The sequence below is a fragment of the Sebastes umbrosus genome, chromosome 7 (assembly GCF_015220745.1).
Source record: "Sebastes umbrosus isolate fSebUmb1 chromosome 7, fSebUmb1.pri, whole genome shotgun sequence".
Classification (NCBI taxonomy): domain Eukaryota; kingdom Metazoa; phylum Chordata; class Actinopteri; order Perciformes; family Sebastidae; genus Sebastes; species Sebastes umbrosus.
Window position 1 is genome coordinate 4,450,754 of NC_051275.1, and position 25,366 is coordinate 4,476,119.

Below are 25,366 nucleotides of genomic sequence, written 5' to 3' on the forward strand. Positions count from 1 at the left end.
AAAAACTTGACTGTTTGGCAGAACATCTGGAACATCAAAAAAGCCATATCTACCCCCGCCTGCAGATGTGGTTGTTTTGTTCCACGAAGCAAACAGAAATCTAAATTACTGCTTCTTTAAGTAAAACTGAGTTTGCATGTAACATAGGCTCTGCATGATTTGGGGACATTCGAGTGAAAGAAAATCATTGTATTTTGCAATACAGCCTGGTAAGCAGAGCAGTGACCCAACTGAACCTGACTTGTAAAGCCTCTTCAGCTCAGACAGACAGTCAGGATCCCCTGTGTCTGGTATCTGTGTGTGGTATCTGTGTGTGGTGTGTGTCTCACAGCTTCTGTCGTTGCCCGATGGCTTTCTCCCATGGCATTCTGGACCACACTGTTAAAGGTTTACTGCGAAACATGACCCAGACGAGGCGCCGGCACATGGAATCAATTGGCAAAACTGGTTTGAGGTTGAAGTGATGTGACTTCATAGCTACAGAATGGCCAGATACATAAATAAACACCATGTGCCACACGCAGCAGACATAAACAAGATTCGATATCCCTGCTATCCCGCACACTGACCTTATTCCTTGCCTCTTTTCATTTCAGTCTGTGGGGTTTTAAGTCATTAATATCCTAAAATAGTTTCTCGGTAGAGGGAAATGAGAGACAGACCAGTAACAGAGAGTGCTAACGACGCCGGGGTAAACAAATGTGGAGCAGGACAGAAGGACAACATGAGGTTGTGAAATCATCTGTGGGGCTACTAGGTTTCACACTGTTGCCCATCACATCACAGTTACATCACTTTGACAATATTTTTCACTCATCCACGTCAACAGTTTTATACCACGCCGAGCCAAAAAACCACCTCAACAACTGGATCTGCTTGTGCTAAAAGCAGCATAAAAAATGTGTTTTGAAGATGCCACCCTTCGGCTTTGGAACTTTTTTTGACAAATTATAGACTCAACAATTCGTCTATGTAAAGGAATAAATAATCAATTATGTTAACTCATAATGAAAATAATCATTATCGCAATCCTAGTATCTACCAGGACATCTTACACGGTGTTCATCACTACTCGCAGCTGCTTTTTAACACCCGCGGTGTGCCAGTTACGGTGATTCGGCACATCAAAGCACTAAGTGGTATGAAAAGCGAAGGGAGGAGGGGAAAAAGGCAGTTGGAAGGAGATACCAGATTAAAATCAGCTGGGGAGAGAAGGAAAGTCAGAATATCACGCCACAATAAAAAAGATATAAAAGCCTGTGCAGGAATGTTCCCTGTGTCGGCCTGTCTGTCTGTCTGTCTGCCATCGTGTCTGTGCATCTGCCAGCAGCAGGGCTTTAATTATGAGGCCCAGGTTATGTTCACACACACACACAGGAGACTAGCGTCCCACATATCTCTAACACAGTGCCTCACAGTTCCGCTGACTAACCAGTGGCACCAGACTTTGGCCTGCGGCTCCCTGATTCCAGTAAATGTCTTGTTATGCAACTCCTAACAAGTGTCACCCAGTCTGAACTCTCTGCTGCTCTCGCTCTCTTTCTTTCTCTTTATCTCTTCATTTTTCTCTGAAGACAGTAAGCGGTTAGCTCCTCAGAGTTTGGCCGAGGGCGGGAGGGATGGGTGGGGAGGGGGGGCAGTAACCCTTCACAACGCTAAGTGTGCCCTGCTTTGTGCAGAGGCAGAAAAACCAGGAATGGAGAGGCAGGCAGGAAAATGGGGAGGAAGGGTGAGAGGAGCTCCTCCAGCTCTCTGCCTGAGAAACACAGCTGCCCCTCATGGTCTTGGGGCAATGCCAAGGTTGGACTCCTCGGCTGCCTCAGGGGGGTGAGAGGTGTGTGTTGTGTGTGTGTGTGTGTTGAAACAGTAGAAACAGGAGGGACTGCTTGTTCTATGCAGCTCCCTGTCCTACTAATACACATTCAGACCCAGAAAACACGGTGATAAAGTATAACCAGCTCGTGGTTCACTCAGGATTAGAACGCCTTAATTCTTAGCTTCTGTATGTCTTTAAGCCGTATTCCTAGGGTTCATGGGAAAAAAAAACAATGGGGCTTCCTCCGGGTCTGAGAAGTGAAGCCAATGCAGAAGTGCCTTAAAACTTGCATTTTTTCTAACAGCCAGCAGGGGGCGACTCCTTCTGGTTGCAAAAAAAGAATTCTGATTGTAAAGAAGTCTATGAAAAAATGAGCCTACTTCTTACTTGATTTATTACCTCAGTAAACATTGTAAACATGAGTTTATGGTCACAATCGCTAGTTTCAAGTCTTCTTCAATACAGCATGATGTTCATTTAGTGAATTAATGGTCCCATTTAGAGTCAATTAGACCATAAAGCAGTGGATGCTTTAGGGCGTGGCCTACCTTGTGATTGACAGTCGCACCACGGCGTTGTCCAGTCTGGGTGGTTGTCTGTGTTTTCGTCTTAGAACTTTAACCCTTTCACTGTGTGTTTTCAGTTCATGAATGTTAATTGTATGCTTTGTACTTGTTGTACCTTAGCTCCACCCTCTCGTGTCCTTCTGGTAGCAAAAAAAACAAATTGGCGACGGCCAAAATGGCGAAAACGAGAATTCAAAACAAGTATCCACAAACCAATGGGTGATGTAACGGTGACTATATTATAGTTCATATTATATTATATACAGTCTATGGAAAAAAAACTGTTATCGGACCGATACTCGTTATCGGCCGGTAACCCAAATCTGTCAGGAAAGCTAATAAAAACAAAACAGGGGTACAATGGCATGCAATGATTAATTGCCAATTATCTTAATTATCTATCAATTAAACTTAAAGAGGTTAGAATTACTTTCAATGTGTGTTTAAGTAGGGCTGGGCAATATATATATATATAGATATCGCAAAACATTAGAAATCTCTAGAAGTTGCGCTACACCATTGATAAATGTCATAAGATGTCATAATACTAGATTTCATCTCTATTGCCATCATTTAATCTATATTTTAAATCTAGGTATAGTTTCAAATCTGAGTAATCTTAGCTGACAGATTGTTGCATAATGTGAGCTACATGTTTGTGTTTGTTTTCTACAGTATTGGTTATTTGCATTTATTTGTCAATGGCAAGATGGAAACGCAGTCTCTGGAAAACCTGTCTAGTAAATACAATTAACCAGCTAAAGTCAATGCAATGACGCAGTCGGGATAAGAGCTGGACCGATATATGTCAGCCGATATTAGCTCATTGCAGATAAATCTGTTATCAGTGCAGGTTGTTTGGCCGAATAACAACAAGAAATTGCAGTAGAGAAGACTAGGTTTGGGGTAAACTTAGTAACAGTGTCCACCATTTAACACTGTGAAATGTCCCGCTTAGTAGATATTAACACATCTAAGGGATCCGTATCAAGATTGTTTGCATTTGTTATGTGTTAACGTTGAAAAAATGACTAACGGCAGATATAGCGTTATCAACAAAATTATGTATATAATATGTTTTCTTTTATTCCGTGTAAGAACCATTGAGAGAGCTGCATAAAAAACAGAGTCAAATTCCATGTATGTAGAGTATAAACTTGGTGAAATAAACGTGATTCTGAATTCTGATCAGATTTAATAAACTCACAAATATCAAAACAACCTGCATTCTGAATATCAATCACCAGTGATGTCCCTGGGATCCATGACTTGGTTATAAAGTCAATGTCCTGTATGTCACACACACTCGCATCCCGACCTGCTACGCAACCTCTCGGTGATACCTACAGTGTTTACTGTAAGACTAAGAGGATTGGAGTCAATGGGTGCATGTTACATGGTAATGACCCAGGTGTCACTTGCTGTACAATCTTACTCTGACCTACGTGTTGTCTGCACAGTTTGTTTTGAGATCCGTGGGAGTGTTTACCAGCGTAGGATGAGGAATTCCAGGTCAAGAGAGCGCCGTGTACAGAGGAAAGCTACGGCCGAATTGATCTCGATAACTGACATCAAAGAGCACCTGAGCCATCCAGCTCCACTGGCTGAACCAAATATTTTATCCTGCGGTGACGTACGTATAGTAGAGAAATACAAGAAAGAACAGATTATGCAAGGATGTGTGCGTACTGTATACATTGTATTGTAATAATGCATGTGTGCTGCAGCCTGTGAAAAAAAACGTGAGATATTAAAAATAAATAAGCAGCTCCGCAGAGGGTTTGGTGATGCATCATTTGTGGCCATCTGTTCTTCTTCCTGTTGGACGGCGTCCTGTGCCAGGGCCAGTGTCCAGTCCACTCAGAGAGCTTCTCCAAGCCAATCCCACCTGGCACAAACTGTCCTCAAAATTCACACTGTCGCAGACGGCCTGAGAAAGTGTGGAGGCTGTCATGACTCAGTTCAGACACGACCCACTGTGGAGGATCAGCAGCGCTCAGAAACAAGCTCGCCTCAAACAATTACAGAGCAGACAGCCTTAATCATAGATTAATGAAAAACTTGATATGCTTCAGCCCGTTTCCCTTCAGGAGAGCCCCATCTGTTTCAGAGATCAGTCACATGGACAAATGATCCCTGGTTTACTTGAATCACACTCCAACCTAAAGTCCAATTACAATCAGTGTTCGAGGGTGTTGAACAGTCATCGGTGCCTAGAAACTAAGCATTGTGTTGGGACTTCTGTCATCGTGATCGCTGTCTTACAGCTCAAAAGAAGCCACCGCAGACTTCACTTATGAGTTAACACTCAAACCAATGAGTTTAACCCAATATCTTCCACAAACCACAGAACATGTAGAGTTCTCATTCTGGCTGTTTTATTCTCCCTCTAAGGTTCACACAGTTGAAATCAAAGCCTGTTCTTAATTGTTTTGAGTGCTTTTTTTTAAGTCCTTTGCAAAGCTGGTCTTTGGAATGAGGTCTGCCACACAATTTAAATATTTCCGTGTTTCCAATCCGTCATGTTTGCCTCAGTCCGAGACAGAATATAACAAGGCAGTCGGGTTGGAGATGAGAAAAGCTATTTTAAATTACAACAAAAACGTATTTTGAGAAATTTTGAAATGGAGAAAATCAAGGAGTTTAAATACTAAGTAATTAATTAAACCGTCTGGAAATTAACTATTTACATCACAAGGCCATTGGAGAAGAAACAACACAAAGCAGAAAACACATGGCTGGCCATAAAATTACCATTCCACATTTTCATCTTTCCTGGCCCCGGCTCATAAGTAAGCTCGATCCGAAGAGACAATGTGTGATAGCCCCCCCTGTGGCGGAACCGAGGGGAGCTCCATGAATAACTCCCGTCGCGGCAGCAGTGAATGGCACTTTGCTTTCCCACAGTATTACTCAGTCTACACCCCCAACATGGCAGGATCAGCAGCAAGCCCAGGCGGTGGGCGGCTGAGCGCCCCTCTCCAGAAGCCGCCAATCACACAATAAACTGTTAAATGGGCCGAACGACACTGAGAAACTTCTGTTTATTTAGGTACATTAATGAAGAACACAGAGACATGTTCACAGTCACTGTGAATATGTTGTTGCACACTCTCTGCAAAATGTAAATGATCTACTATTTTATGTAATGATGCTGGACTCACACATCTGAACTACACTCTGCTATAACTTCCTATTTAACACTGTAACTAGTGTTGAAATGCTGGGTCCGTACTGCTGACACTCCTGTGGCCGAGTGGCAAAGTTCTCCTTTTCCTTTCAAAAAATGGTTATAACATTGTTTTAAAAGTACAAATAATCATAGATAATACAGTCCTATCTTTTAAAGTCAACACCAGTTCTGATTTTTTCTCAGATAATGCTGCAACCTTACACTCTACGTGACCAACACTCTGTAGGTGTTTGTGTATTTAGGTGTCACCTTACCAGATTCTTTATTAGATCCCCATAAGCTTCCCTGTATTCCCATATTATCTTGGACAACAATCACCACCCTATAGCAAACACACCTGCCCAATACCTGCTTTGTTTACTAGCCTGTGTGTGTAGTTCGTCACACTGAAAGGGTTTTTTCCACTCTCATTCCACTCTAATCTGACTGACAGGACTACGTTAGACAGCTCAAACACCAGTTGTGTGCTTTTTGTAACAATGAGGTCAAATGGATGATATGGAGCAGGGCGTTGCTGAAAACTGTGCTCAGTCAACTTCTTTTATTTGAATGGTTAAAAAAGCAAAACCAGTGAATGGCAAAATCTGAAAGTTCTGGCTGAATTATTATATTTTTTTCTGTCTCTGTGATTCAGTAAATACTAAAAAAAGAAATTCTTACTGCATTTATGCCTGACATGGATGTGTCATCTCTCAGCACATGACTCAAACATGGGAGCCTGCTCTGACGGGGAGACAAAAAAAAAAACCTTCCACACTGCTTTAAAATTTCATTGGCAAACCCAGACGGCTTTAACAGAGGGAAGCATAATAAATCTCTCCATGTGTGACAACAGGCTCAATATGATTCCCCGCTGGGAGGGTAGACCGTCATCAATTCATTGTCAGACACCACTGAAACTATGTGTCTCCAAAGGGAGGTTTACGCCCTTCAATAGTGTTCAGTGGGAGGGCCTGCCACACCACATCAGAAATTTGAAGTCCCCTCTTGTGTAATGTTTTGGACACTTTCCAGGACACATGAATGCTTCTGGTATCTCCTTACGACATAGACGGCTTCATTCACACTCTAATATGGAAAAAACTGTGATTCAGCTTTAAAATCTATAATTTAAAGTAGAGAGAGGAGAGCTGTGTCGCACACACACCGAGCCAAAACTTTTTTGAAAAGCACACTGAGGGAAGCAATAAGGCAAAGAGAGAAAAACCCTGTTGAGTCAGCAGACTCATATAAATCACATACTGCAGGGAGAAGTCAGATGACTGTCGAAGGTCATGGTAGCAATTGGCCAGTTTACTGAATTGCCATGAACTGGATGGATGACAATAAAGGGGGGGGGGGGGGGGGGGGGGGGTGGGGGGGGGCAACGTTTCACAAGACCATGGACAAATGGTAAACAACTTTACAGACACTTCACTCTTCATGCATGCTCTTTGTCAATGTAGAAACGTGTGGTGGGAAAAAAAAGTAAAGAGCCTTTAAAGCAAATATTGGCAGAAGTCCTGCAGGAGATGTGACAGTGACCACCACAGATGATGGAGATAAACAACTCAAAAAAAGCAATATATAGCCTATAGTCACAACAAACGGACTATTAGAGGCTACAGAAAAGCCAGACATCCCTGGAGGGATATCACAGTGATACTACAGCAGATAAAACATAGAATGAAGCACAATTAAGTCCCTGTGAACCCACTATCACAGCCAAAACGCCCCACTAGGAAAAACTTTACGAGAACTGGCACAGACAGGCAGGCTGCTTTATCAGGCATTATAAGCAGCAGCCATTCATGCTGTAAACGAGCACCACACACACACACACACACACACACACACACACTTTACGCACACACTTTAAACTCCTGGCTAAAAAGTACCAAAAGAGAAAAAAGAAACAAACATACCTTCCAGCCTGCAGAGCTGTTGCTGTCTCCTTTGTCCTTGAAATAAGGCACACTCTTCACCATCCAGTCGTAAATCTGAGACAGAGTTAGTCGGGTCTCGGGAGAACTTTCGATAGCTTGGTTATGAGGTCTGCATATGACATATTCCCCCATGCGTTGCGCCGGGAGGAGCTGCTCTTCCTCTGGGCAGCGGCGGCAGCTGCGGCCGCGGCGGCCGAGGAGGACGACGAGCCGACCGGAGAGGAGAGCAGAGGCACCTGCTGCTGCTGCTGCTGCGGTTGATGCGGGAGTTGCGGGTTCTGGTGCTGCTGCTGATGCTGCTGATGTTGTTGCTGTTGTTGCTGATGTTGCTGCTGCTGTGGATGTTGCTGGTGGACGCAGTTCTCCTGACACTGGAAGTCGGTGCACAGGATGCCGGGCTTCTGCTCCGTGAAGTCGTCGGTCTCCTCCAGCAGGCTGAGGTTGTTGATGAACTCGTTGCCGGTGGGCTCCTGCTTCACAGACGGCACCGGAGAGGACGTGTTGGAGTCGCCAGGGTTGATGAACTCCGGCCGGGGCAAAGGCCAAGTGCACGAGCGGGGCCGCGACAGGGGCTCGAAATCCGGGTCGATTTCCACCAGGTGTGGCTGTTGCTGGGCCGCTTCCGCCATGGTCGAGAGGTGACGGAGCCGAGTGTTACAATGTCATGTAAATGTGACGAAACTGTCAAACCTCAAAAAGTCACAACTTCGCCTTTAAAAATGGGAGCGAATGAGAGAGAGAAATGTGTCCGGGAAAAGTCCGCCTGGGCGCAAAGTCTACACTGAAAGTCACATCCCAAACCGGTAAAACAAATCTGTTATTATTATTAACAATAATAATAAAAAGTATGTTTCTAAAAAGGTTTTTTTTCCAGTGGGAAAAGTAGTCAGAGTGTCCACAGTGCGTTTGTTGTTGTTATCCCGTCGTAGTGATGTTGCGTGTGCGCGCCTTGCAGGCCTGTTGACTCTCTGTTGTACAGCATGTGAGTGAGGACTTACTGGAAGTATCATCTGGCAGCTGACACCGCCCACATTTTGATTGACACCAGATGAGCGCCAATGAACGGCGTCGAAAGAGTTGGATGAAAAAAATGGTCCTTGTTTTCATTCTTTCATCTAGTAAACATCCATTCTGAGGACCTGAAAAATAACTTTTCTCTGTCAACAGTGTTTCTCTCTCTGAAAATAATGGATCAGCTCTCCGGTGTTTGACTTCAAAATGAAATGTAGCCTATTTATTTAACACGTTCAGAGAGATTGTATCTATTACTTTCTACACATCTCTGTGTTTGGATGTAGTACTATTTTTGGTTTGTTTTGGATATTGTTTGGACCCAAATGTTTCATCTTTTTGTACCAATACAAGAGCTAACTAACTAACTATTCGACAACACTGTATGTTTGTCATCCCGTTGATAAAATTGAATTTATGTAAAAAAAAAAAAATCTTCTCATTTCGCAGCCTGAACCATTAATTATGGGGTTAAATGAATGTTTTTTTGTTTTTTTGATAATTCAACTGCCATATGATATTTTTGGGAGATGATAACAAGTCATATTTTTTTCATGTGCAACTTGCAACTCCATACCACTCCTTATGAATAGGCTATAACGGTTTCCAAATCAATTATTCACATAAATAAATAGCCTACTACTGTTTACAAAGTGTTTACAAAACCTAAACAAAATAATAATAACAATTTAGATTAAATAATCATCAAGATAAGCAGGGCTTCATTTTCAAAAAGATACTTATAATACCAACTCTGTATAATAAAAACATATTTTAGAGAAGATTCCAGAATATTTCGATTGAAAGACATAAGGAGAGAGTGGCACCTCAGTGTTAAATTAATGCAACAAAACAGTTTGTGTCTTCAGCTGTAGGTGGACTGTTCCTCGGTGGCGTGTTGGACCAGAAACTGTTTGAGTGTCCTGGGCCAACTATGGACTATATTGACATCTTGTGGCAATTGTGAGGTATTACAATCGGACACAGCCAGCGTCTCATCTCTTCCGCATTTGGCTCACTATTTAGTCAGCGTGGCAAAGACTAACACCACACCAGAAGACATGTTTCATTTGTGCGCTTTTTTGTTCCATTCACTTATCAGCTACTCGGTGCTGTAGCCAATCAGCTATCAAATAAATTGTGAAGATATGCAGTAAGTCACTTGTTCCAGACAGACAGCAGTGTCAAGTCAGTCTAGATTAGAATATAGAACATGTACATTACTTGTTAGTTTTCAAAATAAAATAATCACTGAATTTGTTTTTAATTGAATACTGATTCAGTGCAGAAGTAAGCAAGAGAACGAAGATAACATTTAAAATAAAAATCTCAGCTAGTGCCAACGTCCACCAGATGTTAACAGTTATGAAGGCACAGGGTGTGTATCGCTTTAAACAGTCTAATTATCAATGCTTTAATTTTTGGGGTTAAAACAATTTGTTTCCTGTATTATTGTGGCTTCCTTCTGGGTAACTTGATGCAACTCCTTGTGCGCTTGGTGTGCGTAAAGCGTGCACAGAGAAGAAGTTTGTCTTCAGGGATTTTTCTCAAAAGGGTTATTTTAACCCAACCATGATATTTCCCTAAACCTAACAAGCTGGCTTGTTGCCCAAACCAAGGAACAGAAAGCCCTTCTCCCAAATGCGTAAAGTGCGCACCTTTACGCACGGCAGGAGTGACCTGTTGCAATCCGCCAATGGATTTCAGACAGACGTTCCAAAGAAAGCGGAAGTACATTAAGACATTGCCAACTCCCACTGCAAGACTTCTGGCATGGTTGGACTTGAAGGGGATTTGAACATTGTGCTGCGTTCCTGGAAACCTGCGTTTCGTGTTATTGAGTGTTCATGAATATTATGTTTATGTTGCGTTTTTATATGTGGACCACAGGAAGAATAGTTATTTCCCCGGTAACAACTAACGGGGGTCCAAACTAACAAATAAACATATTTTGCAAATTGAGATGCTCGTATGGAAGCTTAATTCAGAGTTGTTCTGTTTGTGAAGGAAACAAACAAAGATTAAGAGACCGAGGAGACGACAGGTGAGCATGATATGTGTCCGGGATCTGCTTCACAAGAAACATTTAATTATCCTGCCTTGTGTCTGTAGTCTTCAATACCAGTCTATTGTGACTTAATTGTTCTTTATTGTAATGTATATGTGAGCGGATCAGTGGTAAATTTAAAGCAATTTTTAAAGCAATGAAAGTACTTTTCTGTTTTGTGTTTTATTTGTGTTTGTGAGAGGATAGATGATGCACGGTTATTAATAGTTTAAAATTTTCAGGTTTACAGCATTTTATGAATCATCATGGCTCCACATCCCATAATGCAGGCCAATCATTGACTTCGCAGCTGGAGCAGCAGGTGAGTTAACAGTAATCTGTCTGGACCATGGGTACTCAGTGACTTAAAAAAGCCAAATCAAGCCTATTAAAAAGCCAAATTGTTTCACCATAGTTAACTATTATATAACTTTTTGCTCCCTGGGTGTACTATATGTGTATTTAGTTTGGGAAGCATGACCAATAAAAACATATTCAAAGTGTTCCTGCATGGACTCTGCTTTCGGCACTTCTGCTCTGATAAATCATGACATTAATATATTGTATTGTATTACTGAATCTCAATAAGACTTCTCTTGAAATTCCTTCCTCAGGTGGTACAGCTTGTGTGCTGAGCGGTCAGCCGTTTGACACAACAAAGGTGAAGATGCAGACGTTCCCACCATGTACCGAGGCTTCATCCACTGCTTCTCATCCACCTTCAGGCAGGTGTGAATACGAGGTCTCTACCAAGGCGCGACTCCAGCTCTCATAGCCAACATCAGTGAGAACGCTGTGCTCTTCTTGAGTTATGGTCTCTGCCAGGATGCCATCCCGCTTTGTGTCCAGGATTGGATAAAGGGGCCGATCTCAGGTTTGACACTTACATTTCTGAGTATTTTAGTCATGCATTCATGATAAACTCCATAGGTGGCTGTTGGTGAGGAGCAACATTTTGACTACATCAGTATAATAGTACTGTATGTCATGAAAAATGTCATAAAAAAGTCATAGTATAGTATGCCAAAAAGTTATAAAACAGTCATAAGAAATGTCATAGGATAGTATATCATAAAAAAATCACAAGAAAAGTTATAGTGTAGTATGTAAAAAAAGTCATAAAACTGACATAGTATAGTATTTAATACAAATTAAAAAGTCATAGTATAGTATAAAAAAGTTATAAAAATGTCATAGTATAGTATGCCATAAAATATAACAAAGTTAATTGTATAGTATATCATAAAAAAAGTCATACAAATGTCATAGTATAGTATGGCCATAGAAAATATAGCCAAAGTCATAGTATAGTATGTTATAAAACAAGTAATAGAATAATAGGTCATAAAAAATACCAAACTATAGTATGTCAAAAAATGTCACAGTATAATATGTCATAAAAAAGTCATAAAATGTCACAATATAGTATGTCATGAAAAGTCATAAAAAATATCATAGTATAGCTTGTTATGAGAAAATGCTATATTATAGTATGTCAAAAATGTCATAGTATAGTATGTCTATAAAAAGTCATAGCATAGTAGGTAATAAAAAATTTCATAAGAAGTCATAAAAAGGCCATACTATAGTAGGTCATAAAAAAGTGTCATTTAGAAAAACATAAAAATGTCAGTAATAGCATGTCATAACAATGTCACAGTATATTATGCCCTAAAATTTAACAAAAAAATTCATAAAACATATCATAGTATATGTCATAATAAATATATAAATATAGTCATAAAACAAGTAATGAAAATGTGTATATAATAAGAAAACATAGAGATAGTATATAACATGTCATAGTATAGTATGCCATAAAAATGTGTATGTCAAAAAAAAATATGTCATAGCATAGTATGTCAAAAACATAAAAAAGACATAAAAATGTCACTGTATAGTATGCCATAAAAATGTCATAATATTGATATAACCCAAGAATGTAGATCTTTAGCTTAGATCTTTAGTTTCCAGAGCATCAGTGTGACTTCTTAGAATTGTCTTGGTCATAAGGTTTTCCTGCTAATGACATTTTTAAAGGTTTAACATCTCCTCGACTTCCCTCCATGTCCTCCATGACTCACTGCTTCCTCTATTCACACCCTGCGCTGTAAAGTATTTCACCATGCACTATTGAATAAACACTGAGATATAAATCGAACAAAATTAACCCTTTGTTGCAACCTAAAATAGAACTCATAAAAGTTGTATTATACAGTACAGACCAATGTCAACATGTAACCTTTAAACTCAACAAATGTTGTATTTCCATCATCACTACAAGAGCAATGTCCCTTACTGCCATTATCTTGGGACTGGTGTGGTCTGTCATTACCAGTTTGAACAAGTCAGAGGTTTTCCCTTCTGAATTGAGTACGCTGTTATGAGAGAAGAGAGAAAAATAGGTATTTTTAATAATGGTTGCTTGTTTAATCTAAACGCAAACTTATATTCAACTTTTCCATGTCAAACTGAACAGTGAGCATCAAAAGAAAAAAATAATAAAATGTGATGCTTCTTGTAATTGAATAAAAAAAATATCAGCTGAGAATGACTCTCAGTCTTAGAAACCCTTTATTCAGGTGTGGAGCCAGGAGCCAGTCCCTTGACATTAATGAGAAGGTGACTTGTGTACTCAACGCATTTTTGTTTGAGCTCTTTGTGATAGAAACAATTCTATCAGATCTGGACCTGGAAATATGACAACGCTCCAAGAAAACCATCTTGGGTACATTCATAGGATGCTCTCCCATTTAGTGCACTTCAATTTTCAGACATGTGGGGCATCTGTGTGTCGGCAGACTACAACACAGAGAATTATCTCTTATTTGTGGTTACGTTAGGAAAGAATTCTTTTTTTCTTTTAAACTTGTTTATTGGGCTCTGCATGAACATATGATTGTCCATCAGTGCATTTATAAAAAGTAAAGTGTTTTTATTTAAGAATTTCAATGTCCTGAGTAATCCTAAACACTGAGGTAGGTAGTCTTCCTGTACGCGCACTAAACACCTTTTATTGTTTCTTTCTTTACTTCTTTTCATTGCTCATCAGTGATATTTCAGAAGGCATGCGCAGGTCTGTAGCCTCCATCTTCTCTCTATGGCGATTGCCCTACCGAGCTGGTGAAATGTCGCGCTGCAGGCCATGCACGAAATGGAAGCATCTGGCAAGATCCCAAGCGGAAAGAGAAGGTCAGTGTGACCAAAGAGAGATGTTGGAAGGATGTTTAGTATCAGTAAATTACACCTTTGACTGTGTTTTTGTGGTGTGACTTCAGCACAGTGTGGACAGTAGTGAAGCAGTGTTGAAGACAGACGGTCCCCTGGGTTTCTACCAAGGACTGACGTCCAACATGGCGAGGGAGATACCGGGCTACTTCTGCTTTTTTGGGGTCTATGAACTGTGCCGGTCTAAATTTTGCCCAGTACAATGGGCACGGGACAAGGACGGTATAGGTAGGGTTATTATTATCTCCGTTTATTTTGAATCTGGTATTTTTGTTTCTGTGATCTGCCCCTGCTTGATATTTTGGGTATTTGCAGTATTCTTCCTCTCATGTTCAGCGGTGGATTTGGGGGGAGCTTGTCTGTGGTTGACGGTCTATCCCATAGACTGCGTGAAGTCCAGTATCCAGGTGTACTCTTTAGCTGGGAGGCAAGAGGGCTTCATGAAGACCTTCATGGTATCATACGCACTGAGGGTAAGATTTGAACGCACATTTTTAAATGATTATTCACTCAGATGTACAGTTCTCACACTTTACCAGATAAAAGATGGTTATTTTGCCCGTTGTTGTCGTCTCAAATGTCTCTGAAGTTTCTACATCCAGAGGGCACAACGGACTGGTTTACATCACCCAACCATATAATCATAGTTTGAAGGACAGCAACTGTATAATTTAACTTTTTGTGCAAAACCATGGTTTAGTAGAGAACAATGCCGACTCAAACACACACTTACTGTCTAGACTTGACTCTTCCAGTTAGAAATGATCTCTGCAGAGACACACTTCTCACCTTTACAGGAATTAATTCCAAATAAGAGAAGGATACTCCAACAATATTTTTGTTGCTGTATGTTTTCTACACCTTCTCTTATACTTCTAGAAAAAAAACATGTATTGTTAAATATAATGAGACTTTGTGGTATTGCATAGCGACAGAACACAGACTGCAATTTGTTTATGGTTATACTGTCTCTGTGTGCTAGTCAGTATGCACAATGAGACAAAATTATTCAGAATTATTCAAATAACCAGAATAAGCCCCGAAGGATATTGTTGTTTTATCAGCAAAGAAGTAATATAGACACAAATCAGACTTATTAGACTTGACAACAATGAAAACACCAATTTTGTCAAGTAGTAACATATGAACATAAGTGTGTACAGTGTAAATTGGTGTCCGGCACAACAAGAGCAAAGCATGCTGAGATGAGATTTGAAATGTGCTGGCACACATAACAATATATAACATGCAAAAACATAAAATGAATACCTGAAAAAGTGTGCTGAAAATGGACAGTTAAAACATTTGAAATAGTTGTATTGGTTGTGCTCCGGTCATGTGACCGGAACTTGGCTTCCTTCACCAGATTCTCTGGTTTTAGCTGTAAAATGAAAAAGTTTGTGACGCCGCCACCATTGTGAAATCTGGTGAAGGAACGCCGAGTTCCGGTCACATGACCAAGAGCACAGCCAATAGGACGCTCTCTCAATGAAATGACCTGTTATTGGTCAAAGTCTCCCGTCACGGGCTAGATTTTTTTAAAGCCTGAAAACAGAGCCATGAGGAGGTGCAGAAGTCTAGTTTTCTCTCATAACACTTGATTTACAATATGCTGAAAGGTTATTATGGAATTTTTGCGCAATGATGCCAAAAATATTCTGCTTACTGCCACTTTAAGGGAAGAGGTTTAAATGGTGGTTAAATCTTTAAAGCAGTTGAAGTTCAGTTTATGTGTAAGCACTGAATGAAGTTTGAGCGTTAATTAAGTGTAAGTGTAGATTTCCAGATACTTTATGGATACTTCTAGAGTCATGCCACCAATATGAAACCATCAAATTCACCATCAAAGAAAGAATGTGTGAGTATCTTTGCAGCTGGTCAGTAAGGCATTGTTCAAATACAGTATGCTGTGGTGCTCAGATCATGGTGATGGTGCTGATGGGCTTATGGGTGCCAACAACACCTCAACAGAGCAGCCTCTAAAGGGATATTTTTACTTCACTGTTCTCTGTAAACTGTAGACACCGTAGTGTGTGAAAAGTCTGACCGGTTCTGCGCATTTAGTTGAATATAACTGTATGTCATCTCTGTCTGCATGCTTAATGTACTGAGTCACAGCCACATGCACCAACATCTGTACCATCTGGAGCCATGATGGGGAGATAAACGCAATAAGTGGGGCCTCAGGGTGTATGGAACAGATCCAATACTTGACATAAAACCTGAGCAAAAACTACAAACCAGCCCTGAGTGTGTTATAGGGAGTTTGTAGACTGCTGGTCCAACTGTGATGCAGTATGATCGCATGTTCTTACTAATTGGCCCATGCTGGGGGCCTGATTTCTCTCTCTCTCTCTCATCCCTCAGGGTTCACTGCTCTGTATTCGGGCTGACTCCTACCATGATACGCACCTTCCCTGCCAACGGAGGCCCTCTTCCTGGCTTATGAGCTCAGTCGCAAATTCATGATGGAGAGAGTCGGTAACTGATGTGGAGGATCTTTACACTTTAAGAAGAAAGTATTGTGCTGCCTGAAACACTGCCAAATGTGTTAATGTTTGATTAGATGTGAGACAAAAAAAAACATGAAGTATTGGTACTATTCGTATGGCTGTATAGGGATTATCTTGTGAACACGTTTCTGTACTGTGCTGGCTACAGTGATTTAAAATAAAGTTTTAATCTTTACTTCCAAAAAGTCCTTAATGTAATACCTCAACTGTGAAAACGTTTCATCATGGCCAATGGTTTGTACCTCACCACACATTTTTCAGAGAGCATTCACAAAAGGTTTTGCAAGTCAAATCATAACAAAAACTCAGAGAGCAGAATATGAACAACCAGCTCAACCTGTCTTCTATAGTTTAATCAGTTCAGCTCTTCTGCTCAGGCAACGCAACAATGACATGTAAGAAGAATTCTGTATGAAAAGAAAAGTAAACGGTTCATCTTGCTGTTGCACCTGACTGAATGCTCATCGTTTTCCACCTGATGATAAGTTGGAGAACTAGTAATTCAGTATAAAAAAACCTGTTGAAAACTGGACAAAAAAAAAAAATCAAATTAAAGCTGCCAAGCAGCGATGAACGGGGCCCTCGCCCCTACTTGCGCGTCGGGGATGCTGGCGGGACGCCGACCGACGCGGGCCGGGCACCGTGAAGCCGAAACTCTGACGAGCGCCACGACGCCTGCTGCAAGGCTCTACGACAAGCGGTTCACGAGTTAGAAGGGGGGCGTGGCTAATGTGTAGGGGGCGGGCATAACCATTCACCAATGAAACAGGCACTCTCTGCTGAGTGATATGACACTCCCACAAGACTGTACTACAAACGGATCATGAGTTATGAAAGGGGGCGTGGCTAATGTGTAGGGGCGGGCATAACTTTCACCAATGAAACAGGCACTCTCTGCTGAGTGATATGAGACCTCCCGCAAGACTCTACGGACAAACGGTTCATGAGTTATGAAAGGGGGGCGGGGCTAACGTCTTGGGCGGGGCTATGAGTATAATTTTTCATATACATGTCATCAGTACTGGACCACCATCATACCTGAGAGATTTGGGGCAGATTCGGACTATGTACAGTTGAGTTACAATAACTGCCTGTTTCATGGCGAATGGCTCAAAATTGGCCGCCACGCTACGGTCCGGTCGTTAAGTGAACACTCATCATTTTAATAACTTTTCATCTTCAAGGTCTTAAGATGGTCCTGACCAAATTTCAAGTCGATCAGATCAAATCTGTAGGAGGAGTTCGTTAAAGTACGCGGCCTATAAAACGCTAAAAATGACATGAAAATCCAATATGGCCGACTTCTGGGTGGGCGGAGCTAATGAAATCCAATGAGGAATATGTTTCAAATGATGAGTGGGATATGCATACCAAATTTCATGAATATCGGATCAACTTTAGATTTCGACGCGTTAGGGGGCGCTATAGAGCCCGCTGGCGACGCCCGTTCCCAATCACTACAGAACATTGCAATTTTCGCCACTCCCGACGCATGTTCCAATTTTGGTGAGTTTTGGGGATGGCTAAGGTCGTCAAAAACGCGTTCTTGCAGCAGAAAAATAATAATACCGACAAATACAATAGGTTTCCTTGCACTTCGTGCCAGGACACCGTTGGGTCCTGGCACTTTCGTGCTCGGGCCCTAATTAAAGATAAAAAGCGTGCAGTGCAAATGGTTATGACTGATCTGCAGCAATGACAACCTCTTCAGCATTTTTTGTTTTTTTCATTTTCTGTTAGTTGAGTCAGGTTCTGACCACAAGAGGGTCCTGTTCACACTGTGTCCTCTTGCAGCAGAAAATACAACTTTTTGATGCATGAGAGTTAAAAGCAGTTCAAAACCATAACCTGTTAAAAAAGTGTACTTTTTTGCTGATTATAAATTATATTATAAAAGTTTTAGTTTAAGTTGGGAATTAAAGAAAATAATCTTGAACTGTAATGGAGTTTCAATTCAATTCATCCTTATTTCAGTCACACAGGACGGTCCATAGCAATAATAGAAAAGCAAAGGAAGAAATAAAAACATACAAGATAAAACCACAGCAATTCATCATTCAATTAAAAATAAACCACACATTCATATGTAGGCTATCTCGCCAGTGTTTTCTGAGCCTGCATGAGTACTGAGTGCAGCTGTTGCTCGGGCTGATTAAAAGCCTCTATGGGTACTGTTCTCTGACTCATCCAAGCGACACATGAAATTATACATCAAATGTCTTAAAAGTGCCTCACATGTTGGAATACCAGAGGACACAAACAGTTAACTGGAACTATGCCATCTGGAAACCTGAAGCAACAATCTCATTGCATCATTGTAAGCCACTAAGAGCCTCTGCATACTATGTTTCTTGTAGCTACACCAAAGATGTCACATAAAAAAAAGTAGGAGCCTAGGAGGAAGTGAATTTGTCTTTTTTGGAAATCATTTTGAAAAATTTGCACCTGCTAGGAATTATGAGTAGTCTCGCACAATGGAATATAAAACAGATCTGGCCGGAGTACACACGTAATTTTTTCTCCCATTCACAAAACCCCCCCCCCGAAACTAACAAAATGATCGTGGTTGCATCTTTAAACTCATAATAAACTTCACTGAAATTTACAAAAGGACAAAGTGAGCCTGTTATGGTGTTGCACCTGGATTCACATGCACTCACCATGTACTTTCATGAGCTGGCTGTCATGTGAAACAGTGGAAGGAACTGGCCTTCTACCTCCGAGAGGTCAAGGCCCAGTTACGTGCTGGTTAATCTTGTGTGACAAAGAGATTTTCCAAACAGACGGGTTAAAGCATAATAATACAATTTATTCCGAACAATCAATGTTGCATAAGTAAAATAAAAGAGTTTACAGATATCTGGATCCAACCTACGGTGTCCCTGACAACATACAGTGCATGGGTCAGTTCGCGAAGTCCTGAACCCCGAGCTATCCCCTGATCCAGCCTATTCATGGTTTACACAATAGTAATATTCATGAGCTTATGACACGTGATATTTTTGCTGCATATCTTCTTCTTATGTTTCTCCTTCTGACTCCTTTCTCTCCTTGACCTTGCAAAAAGAACAGAGCATGCCATCCTCCCTGTCCTCGCAAAACACTTCACACACAACAAATCCAAACAATCCGGTTATTGTAGGTCATTGTAAGCACTTTGTACATAATAAATCCAACAGACACCTCTTTTGAACTTAACTAAGTTCACCTACAGATAATGTTACATACAGATATATTTATTATAAGCATAGATAATGTTACGTACAGATGTATTAATTATAAGCATCATCACACAACCTCTTCAGGATCAACATCTTCACTATCCCCCACCATTTCCAGGAGACCCTGTCTCTCCCGCCTGGAACATGGCCATCTGATAAGAAGGAGGTGCATCCGGATGCTTTCGTTGCACAGCAGAAATGATCACACGCTCAGTGAGGTGGCGAATACATGGAAATACAACAACAACCGCATAAGACTAAGCATGTACACACAGCAAGGATTGAGGAGAATAGAGATACCACCATGGACTTCCATTTCCCAAAGGTACAGTCTAACCAGTCGTTAATGGGGCTGTTGATACCTGAGTCATCGTGCATGGATTCAGACAGCGTCCGGAGCCCCTCTAGCGCTTTAGTTACAGTCCCGTCCGGCGCTGTATTGTTAGGGATGAAAATACAACATGAGTCTTGAACATTGAGCATACACCGCCTTTCTCTGCCAGCAGCATATCTAATGCCATTCTATTTTGGATCACCATCAGTGACGTAGGAGCATTTGTTCAGCTAGTCCGGCAATTGCATCACGGGTTAGATTAGTCAACGGAGAACATTATAGTGGATGTAGTTAATGCGGTCAACATTTTTGTTAGGAGTGATAGGGATCAGAGCACTTATTATAGGTATGTTTTTAAAACCTGCAGCTATTTGGTCAGCTAGTTTATATTCATTAGGGAAGCTACCTCACTACATCATTCTTTATAATCTTGGTTTTAGCCTTCCCCCCCTTGTAGCCCACACCTTCCACCCTGCTTCTGAGTGAAAGCATTGTCTATTGTTAAAGAGTTACTGTTGATTAGCCAGTTTTAGCAGAGTGCAGAGGCGAGGATGATAAGTAATGTATCTAAAACTAGTACAGTCTGTGCTTTCCCAGGTTATTCTTTATCCTTTTATCATGAATAACTAAAATGGTAACTGAAAACACGAAAATACATGAATTGCATTAAGATAGTAATATGAAATGAAACGAGGACAAGAGAGGTAAACACAATGCTACAGCAAACGCTACTAGCAGTTTGTCGTACTGCATGATGCTTCTAGTTGTTTTCCTGCGCGCAACTGAAAAACTTTTATCTGGGTGATCCTATTTTATACTGGTTTGGGAAAGGAAGTGAAATTTCTCTCTGGTGGATTCTCCCCACCCCTGGTTTTCTCTTTTTATCTATTTTTATCTATTTTTGTCTATTTTTGTCTATTTTAGCATTTATTCTAAGCAACAATTTTTATACAATGTGATATATAATGTTTTTCAAAAACCACCTAGATGAGAGTCCACCTAAACAACCATGTTAGCCTGATTTAACTGTAAATACAGGCAAGACCTTGTAACCTTCTTTCCCTTATGTGTATCTCATCACAGTCACAGTTTATACAGTATATGAAAAATAAAAAATTATACGTGACCCTCTTTTCACGTAAGCCTGGGCTCCTTGTGGGGCTGCCTCCTCTGCTTCAGGTCCTGTCCTGCTGCTGGAGCACTGTGTTAGGTGCCACCAGTTGAGTCCTTTTCCTGCGAGCTGCACAGCTGTTGCAGTTCTGGCCAGAACCTTGTGTGGGCCTGTACAACGTGGCTCCGACCACTTCCTCTTTAACACCTTCAACCAAAGGTGTTCCGGGGGTCCGGGGTCAGGTCCTGGAACGTCCTGTGTGACAGGGGTGACAGGTTTGTCACCTGTATAGGAGAGAGCTGACACAAGAGCATTAGCCTTCAAATAGTATGGTCTGTAACCGAGGTCAGGAAGGGGAGAGGGGTTTTGGGACGGCCCTGGGAAAGGTCGGCCACACGTAAGCTCAAATGGTGTGAGTCCTGTTATTGTGGATGATACACAGTGCCAAATTTGTGTGTAGTCCCAGAGCCTTTTCAACAGATTGCAGGTCTTTATTTTTGAAATGTGAACCATTATCTGACCTGATCAATTTAGGAAACCCATGTTTCGGATGTACTCATTCACCAGATATTAATGACTGATTTTGCGTCCTCTTTTCCCGTAGGGTAGGCCTCAACCCAACGTGAAAATGCGTCCACAATTACTAGGAGGAATCTTTTCCCCCCAGCCCTTACTCCATATCTGTGAAATCAATAAAGATTTCCTGTCCCGGGGCAGTGGGAGAAGGATGTTTTCCTGCCCTAGGAGTGATGGTAGGTCTGATGTTACATGTACTACATACGTCACACTTAGTCAAGAAGTCAGTTATAGTAGCATGTTTCCGGGGAATCCACCAGTGGCGGAGATCTCGTAACATCTGTTTGTGGCTTTTATGGTCAAGTCCATGAGTCTGAGTCAATATTGAGGACATCCAACAGGGGGGCATAACTATTTGATCTCCGTTATACCATATACCATCAAAACTGTTCTATAGCTCCCTTATCTTCCCAGATGGTTCGTTCTGCTGCTGTGGCAGATTCTTGAGCTTGTATAATGGAGAATCAGTTATCTCAGAACCGAGATCTGCTGTGGTCATGACCATCATAGTAGGTAAATACCCTGCCGCCTTTTTAGCGGCTGCATCAGCTGCTTCGTTTCCTATACTCTCTAAGTCAGTGCCCTGACTGTGTCCTTTCACTTTGATCACAGCTACCCTCTGTGGTAACTGGATTGCTTCCAACAACTCTTTCATCAACTCCTCATGAGCCATAGGTTTATTCTGACTAGTCTTAAAACCCGCTTGCAACCCAGCCAGACATATCTCTGTGAATTGCATTGCACACATACGCAGAGTCTGTGAAAATATTCACTGCCTTCCCTTCCGCTAACCGCAGAGCACAAACTACAGCCGTAAGTTCTGCTGCCTGAGCAGATTGTTTCCCATCAAGAGGTAACACATTATATGTCAGCCTTTGGCCTTCATATGTAAATGAGAACATGTCCTGTAAATGATCTGCTAAGGGCAGGCAAAAGAAGGTGTTAGCCAAATCTATACATGTGAAAGATGTATGGGCTGGGGTGAGCATCGAGAGAGCAGAGTGGGGTTCGGTACTGGTGTAACAGGAGGTCAAACCAGCTCATTGATGGCTCTTAAATCATGAGCCATTCTGTATGAGCCGGAGGGTTTGATTACTGGCAAAATGGGAGTGTTCCACTGAGAGTAAGATTTTCTTAATACTCCCGCCTTTATCAGTCCTTCAATCGTAGGGGAGATACCCTGGGCTGCTTCCACTTTATGCTTATACTGAGGTCTCCAGATAGGGCAGTAAGTCTTCATCTCGAAAGTTACCGGTTCCATGCTGCACCTGCCAACATCAAAGGGGCCCGTAGACCACAGTGAGGAAGGGAGAGTTGCCAACATGGAAGTGGCTCCTTCACCATCTAACATCTCCCTACCGTGGTGGCGTGTTAGTAACTCATGTTTGCAAATACCTGACACTGCATTGTAAAAGGAGAGTCTATATATGTTAGAGGATGGTGAGATTGAAACCCCCAAAAGGGAAGTGGGAACCCAGTCTGTCAGAGCGACTGCTGCTTTAACCATGGGGCCTAAGTCTTTAGCCTGATGTTTTGGAGCTATGGCTAGGGACACATGGGGAACAGCTTCTTCTGACATGCGATACCATTGTTCTTGTGCTGGGGTTTAATTTACTGCGGCTGCTACTCCTGCTGGTGCTATATAAACATCTCTTACTCCTATCCCCCAGGTTGTATCTAACAGGTTCTGTTGGAACTCATCTTGATACATAAGATCATTATTTCTGTCATAATTCAGAGTGCAGTGGGGAGGATCGGGAACAGGGAGGTAAGGGTGTAGAGCCCTAATCCATGGTTGCCACATGTTGTAAAAGTCAATCAGAGGGTTTCTGTCGGCTAGCAGGGCCCAATATATGTCCGCACAGGGTGGTGGGGCATCAGGTGAGGTATCAGGACTCAACATGCACATGCGATCAGCACTGGAGGGCGAGGAGCACACCATTTCTTCTCCTCCGGGGAAACTCACTATCACAGCTTCTGGTGAACAATGTACAGAAGCCCCCAGTGCTGCCAAAACATCTCTTCCAGGAGATCACGTGGACAATCAGGTGCATACAAAAAGGGGTGCTCCATCACCTGTCTCCCAAGCCGGACAGGAAGGGGAACAGTAAAAGGCAGTCTTTGTTCAGTGCCGGAAAATCCCAAAACGGAAACATAGTGAGAGGAAAGGGAACACATAGGTTCAGCTAAGGTGGAGTAACGTGCTCCCGTATCCACCATGAACCATCTTCGTTTTCCGTTCACTGTCAACTGGAGACAGGGCTCTGCCAGCCCCTGTCCCTCCATCTCCGTCGGGCACCCCTATGGGAACATTCCTGGTGTATATGGACCAGGTGGAGGTCCCTGCGCAGAGTACCCGCTGTATGCCTGCATTGGAGCTAGCTGTTGGTTTGGTGGAGTCTGTATTGTTGGCTGATATGACTGCTGTGGAGGCCCTCTCATCTGCTGTTGTTGTTTCTGAGGACAGTCACGTGCCCAGTGATCCGGGTTTCCGCAGATGTTACAACTGCCTCCTCTTGGTTGGGCATACCTCCTCCCCCTGCCTCCTCCTCCTCTCCCTCTGCCTCTATTCTGACCTTCATGATAAGGGGGCTGCTGATATGGGGCAGCTTGGTAAGGAACATGATACTGGGGTTGATACATAGCCTGTGACTGGCCCTGCAGTGGATAAGGATTCTGTGGCGGGGCTGGAGCTGGTGTTACAATTTGAGCCATCTGGGTATCTTTTTCTTTCCCTCCCTTTTTCTTATCTGTCGCACGAGTCCGTGCATCTGCCAACTGTAATTTAGTCAACTGAGCTACCATCCTCTTTTAATGACTCATTTTCCTCTTCCTCCTCCTTGGTTTCTGCATCCTGATGATGGCAGAAATGTGTTTCCCATCTTGATGATTTTGCCACTGCCATATCTGGATTCTCTTGCATCTTTCTCTTAACTCCTTCCGGAGCATGTTTTAACAGAGCTATCTGAACAGAGACTGCTGTGATTCTTTATCCTGGGTTCACCCCCGTAGCCCCCGCCCACTCTGTCTTTGCTCTTTCTATGAACGTGCGTCCACTCTCCCCGTTCTTAATCTTAAACACCAAGCTGTGGAGCTTACCCGCTGGTATGGGATACTTTTGTCTAATAGCATTACCGAAGGAGGTAGCGTAGGGGTTAAAGTTCCAAAGTACCACCTAACACTTGAAACAATGGTGCCATAACTTCGTTTGTATAATCACTGTCCTGTGGGGTTGGTACCGGACTAGGGGTAGGAGGAGGATAAGGAGGGGGGTCGGGATGGGGGCCAGGTGGGTACTGCTGATGGAGGGACATGTAATGTGGCGGCTGGCTAGTATGTGGGTTTGGTGGTGGGGGTGCGCTAGGACTGGGTGAGGGTTTCACTAATGGTTTTGCTTCAGCGGTTTTTGCGTGGGTGGCTTTCGTCTGGCTGCCTAAGGCTGATAGTGCAGCCATCTGTATCACATTATATTTTTACCAATTTACTTGCCAACTCGTCTTCTTTCTTCCTCAATTTCCTCCTTACAAACATATGTCCCTTTTCTTTGTCTTGTCTTGCTTGCAGCAGCTTTCTATGAACCACCTGTATTAATGCTCTCATCACTGGCATCTCACCGTGGCTGGAAAATGCCCTTCCTTCACTGTCATGTTATACCACTCATCTAGGTCTTGAGTCTCTTTATTTCTAGTCTTGGGATCAAATGTACAGATTACATTGGTCTTAACTTTAGCCCATTGCTGCCCAAATGATAAACGGGGAGGCCCACAGCCACCCCGTTCCTCACAGTCTTTGTCAAATTCTCCGTCCATTCTGTCCAGTACTATT

General features: G+C 42.2%; 2 protein-coding genes across 2 annotated transcripts in view; one reads left to right on the plus strand and one right to left on the minus strand.

The window, feature by feature from the left end:
• foxo1a (forkhead box O1 a) overlaps positions 1-8,466 on the minus strand; it is a 28,698-nt gene extending 20,232 nt beyond the window's left edge. Inside the window, 2 exon segments of the mRNA XM_037774375.1 lie at positions 7,480-7,601; positions 7,604-8,466. Of these exon segments, the coding sequence (XP_037630303.1) occupies positions 7,480-7,601; positions 7,604-8,129 (648 nt within the window). The 5' untranslated portion in view covers positions 8,130-8,466.
• Positions 8,467-10,803: 2,337 nt separating this feature from the next.
• slc25a15a (solute carrier family 25 member 15a) lies at positions 10,804-16,484 on the plus strand. Its single transcript, XM_037774391.1, is given in 16 exon segments — positions 10,804-10,851; positions 10,853-10,880; positions 11,173-11,238; positions 11,241-11,407; positions 11,410-11,432; positions 13,611-13,655; positions 13,657-13,693; positions 13,695-13,750; positions 13,837-13,856; positions 13,859-14,014; positions 14,101-14,132; positions 14,134-14,236; positions 14,239-14,259; positions 16,154-16,168; positions 16,171-16,214; positions 16,216-16,484. Coding segments are annotated over 16 exon segments (900 nt in total). The 5' UTR covers positions 10,804-10,824; the 3' UTR covers positions 16,276-16,484.
• The last annotated feature ends 8,882 nt before the right edge of the window (positions 16,485-25,366 follow it).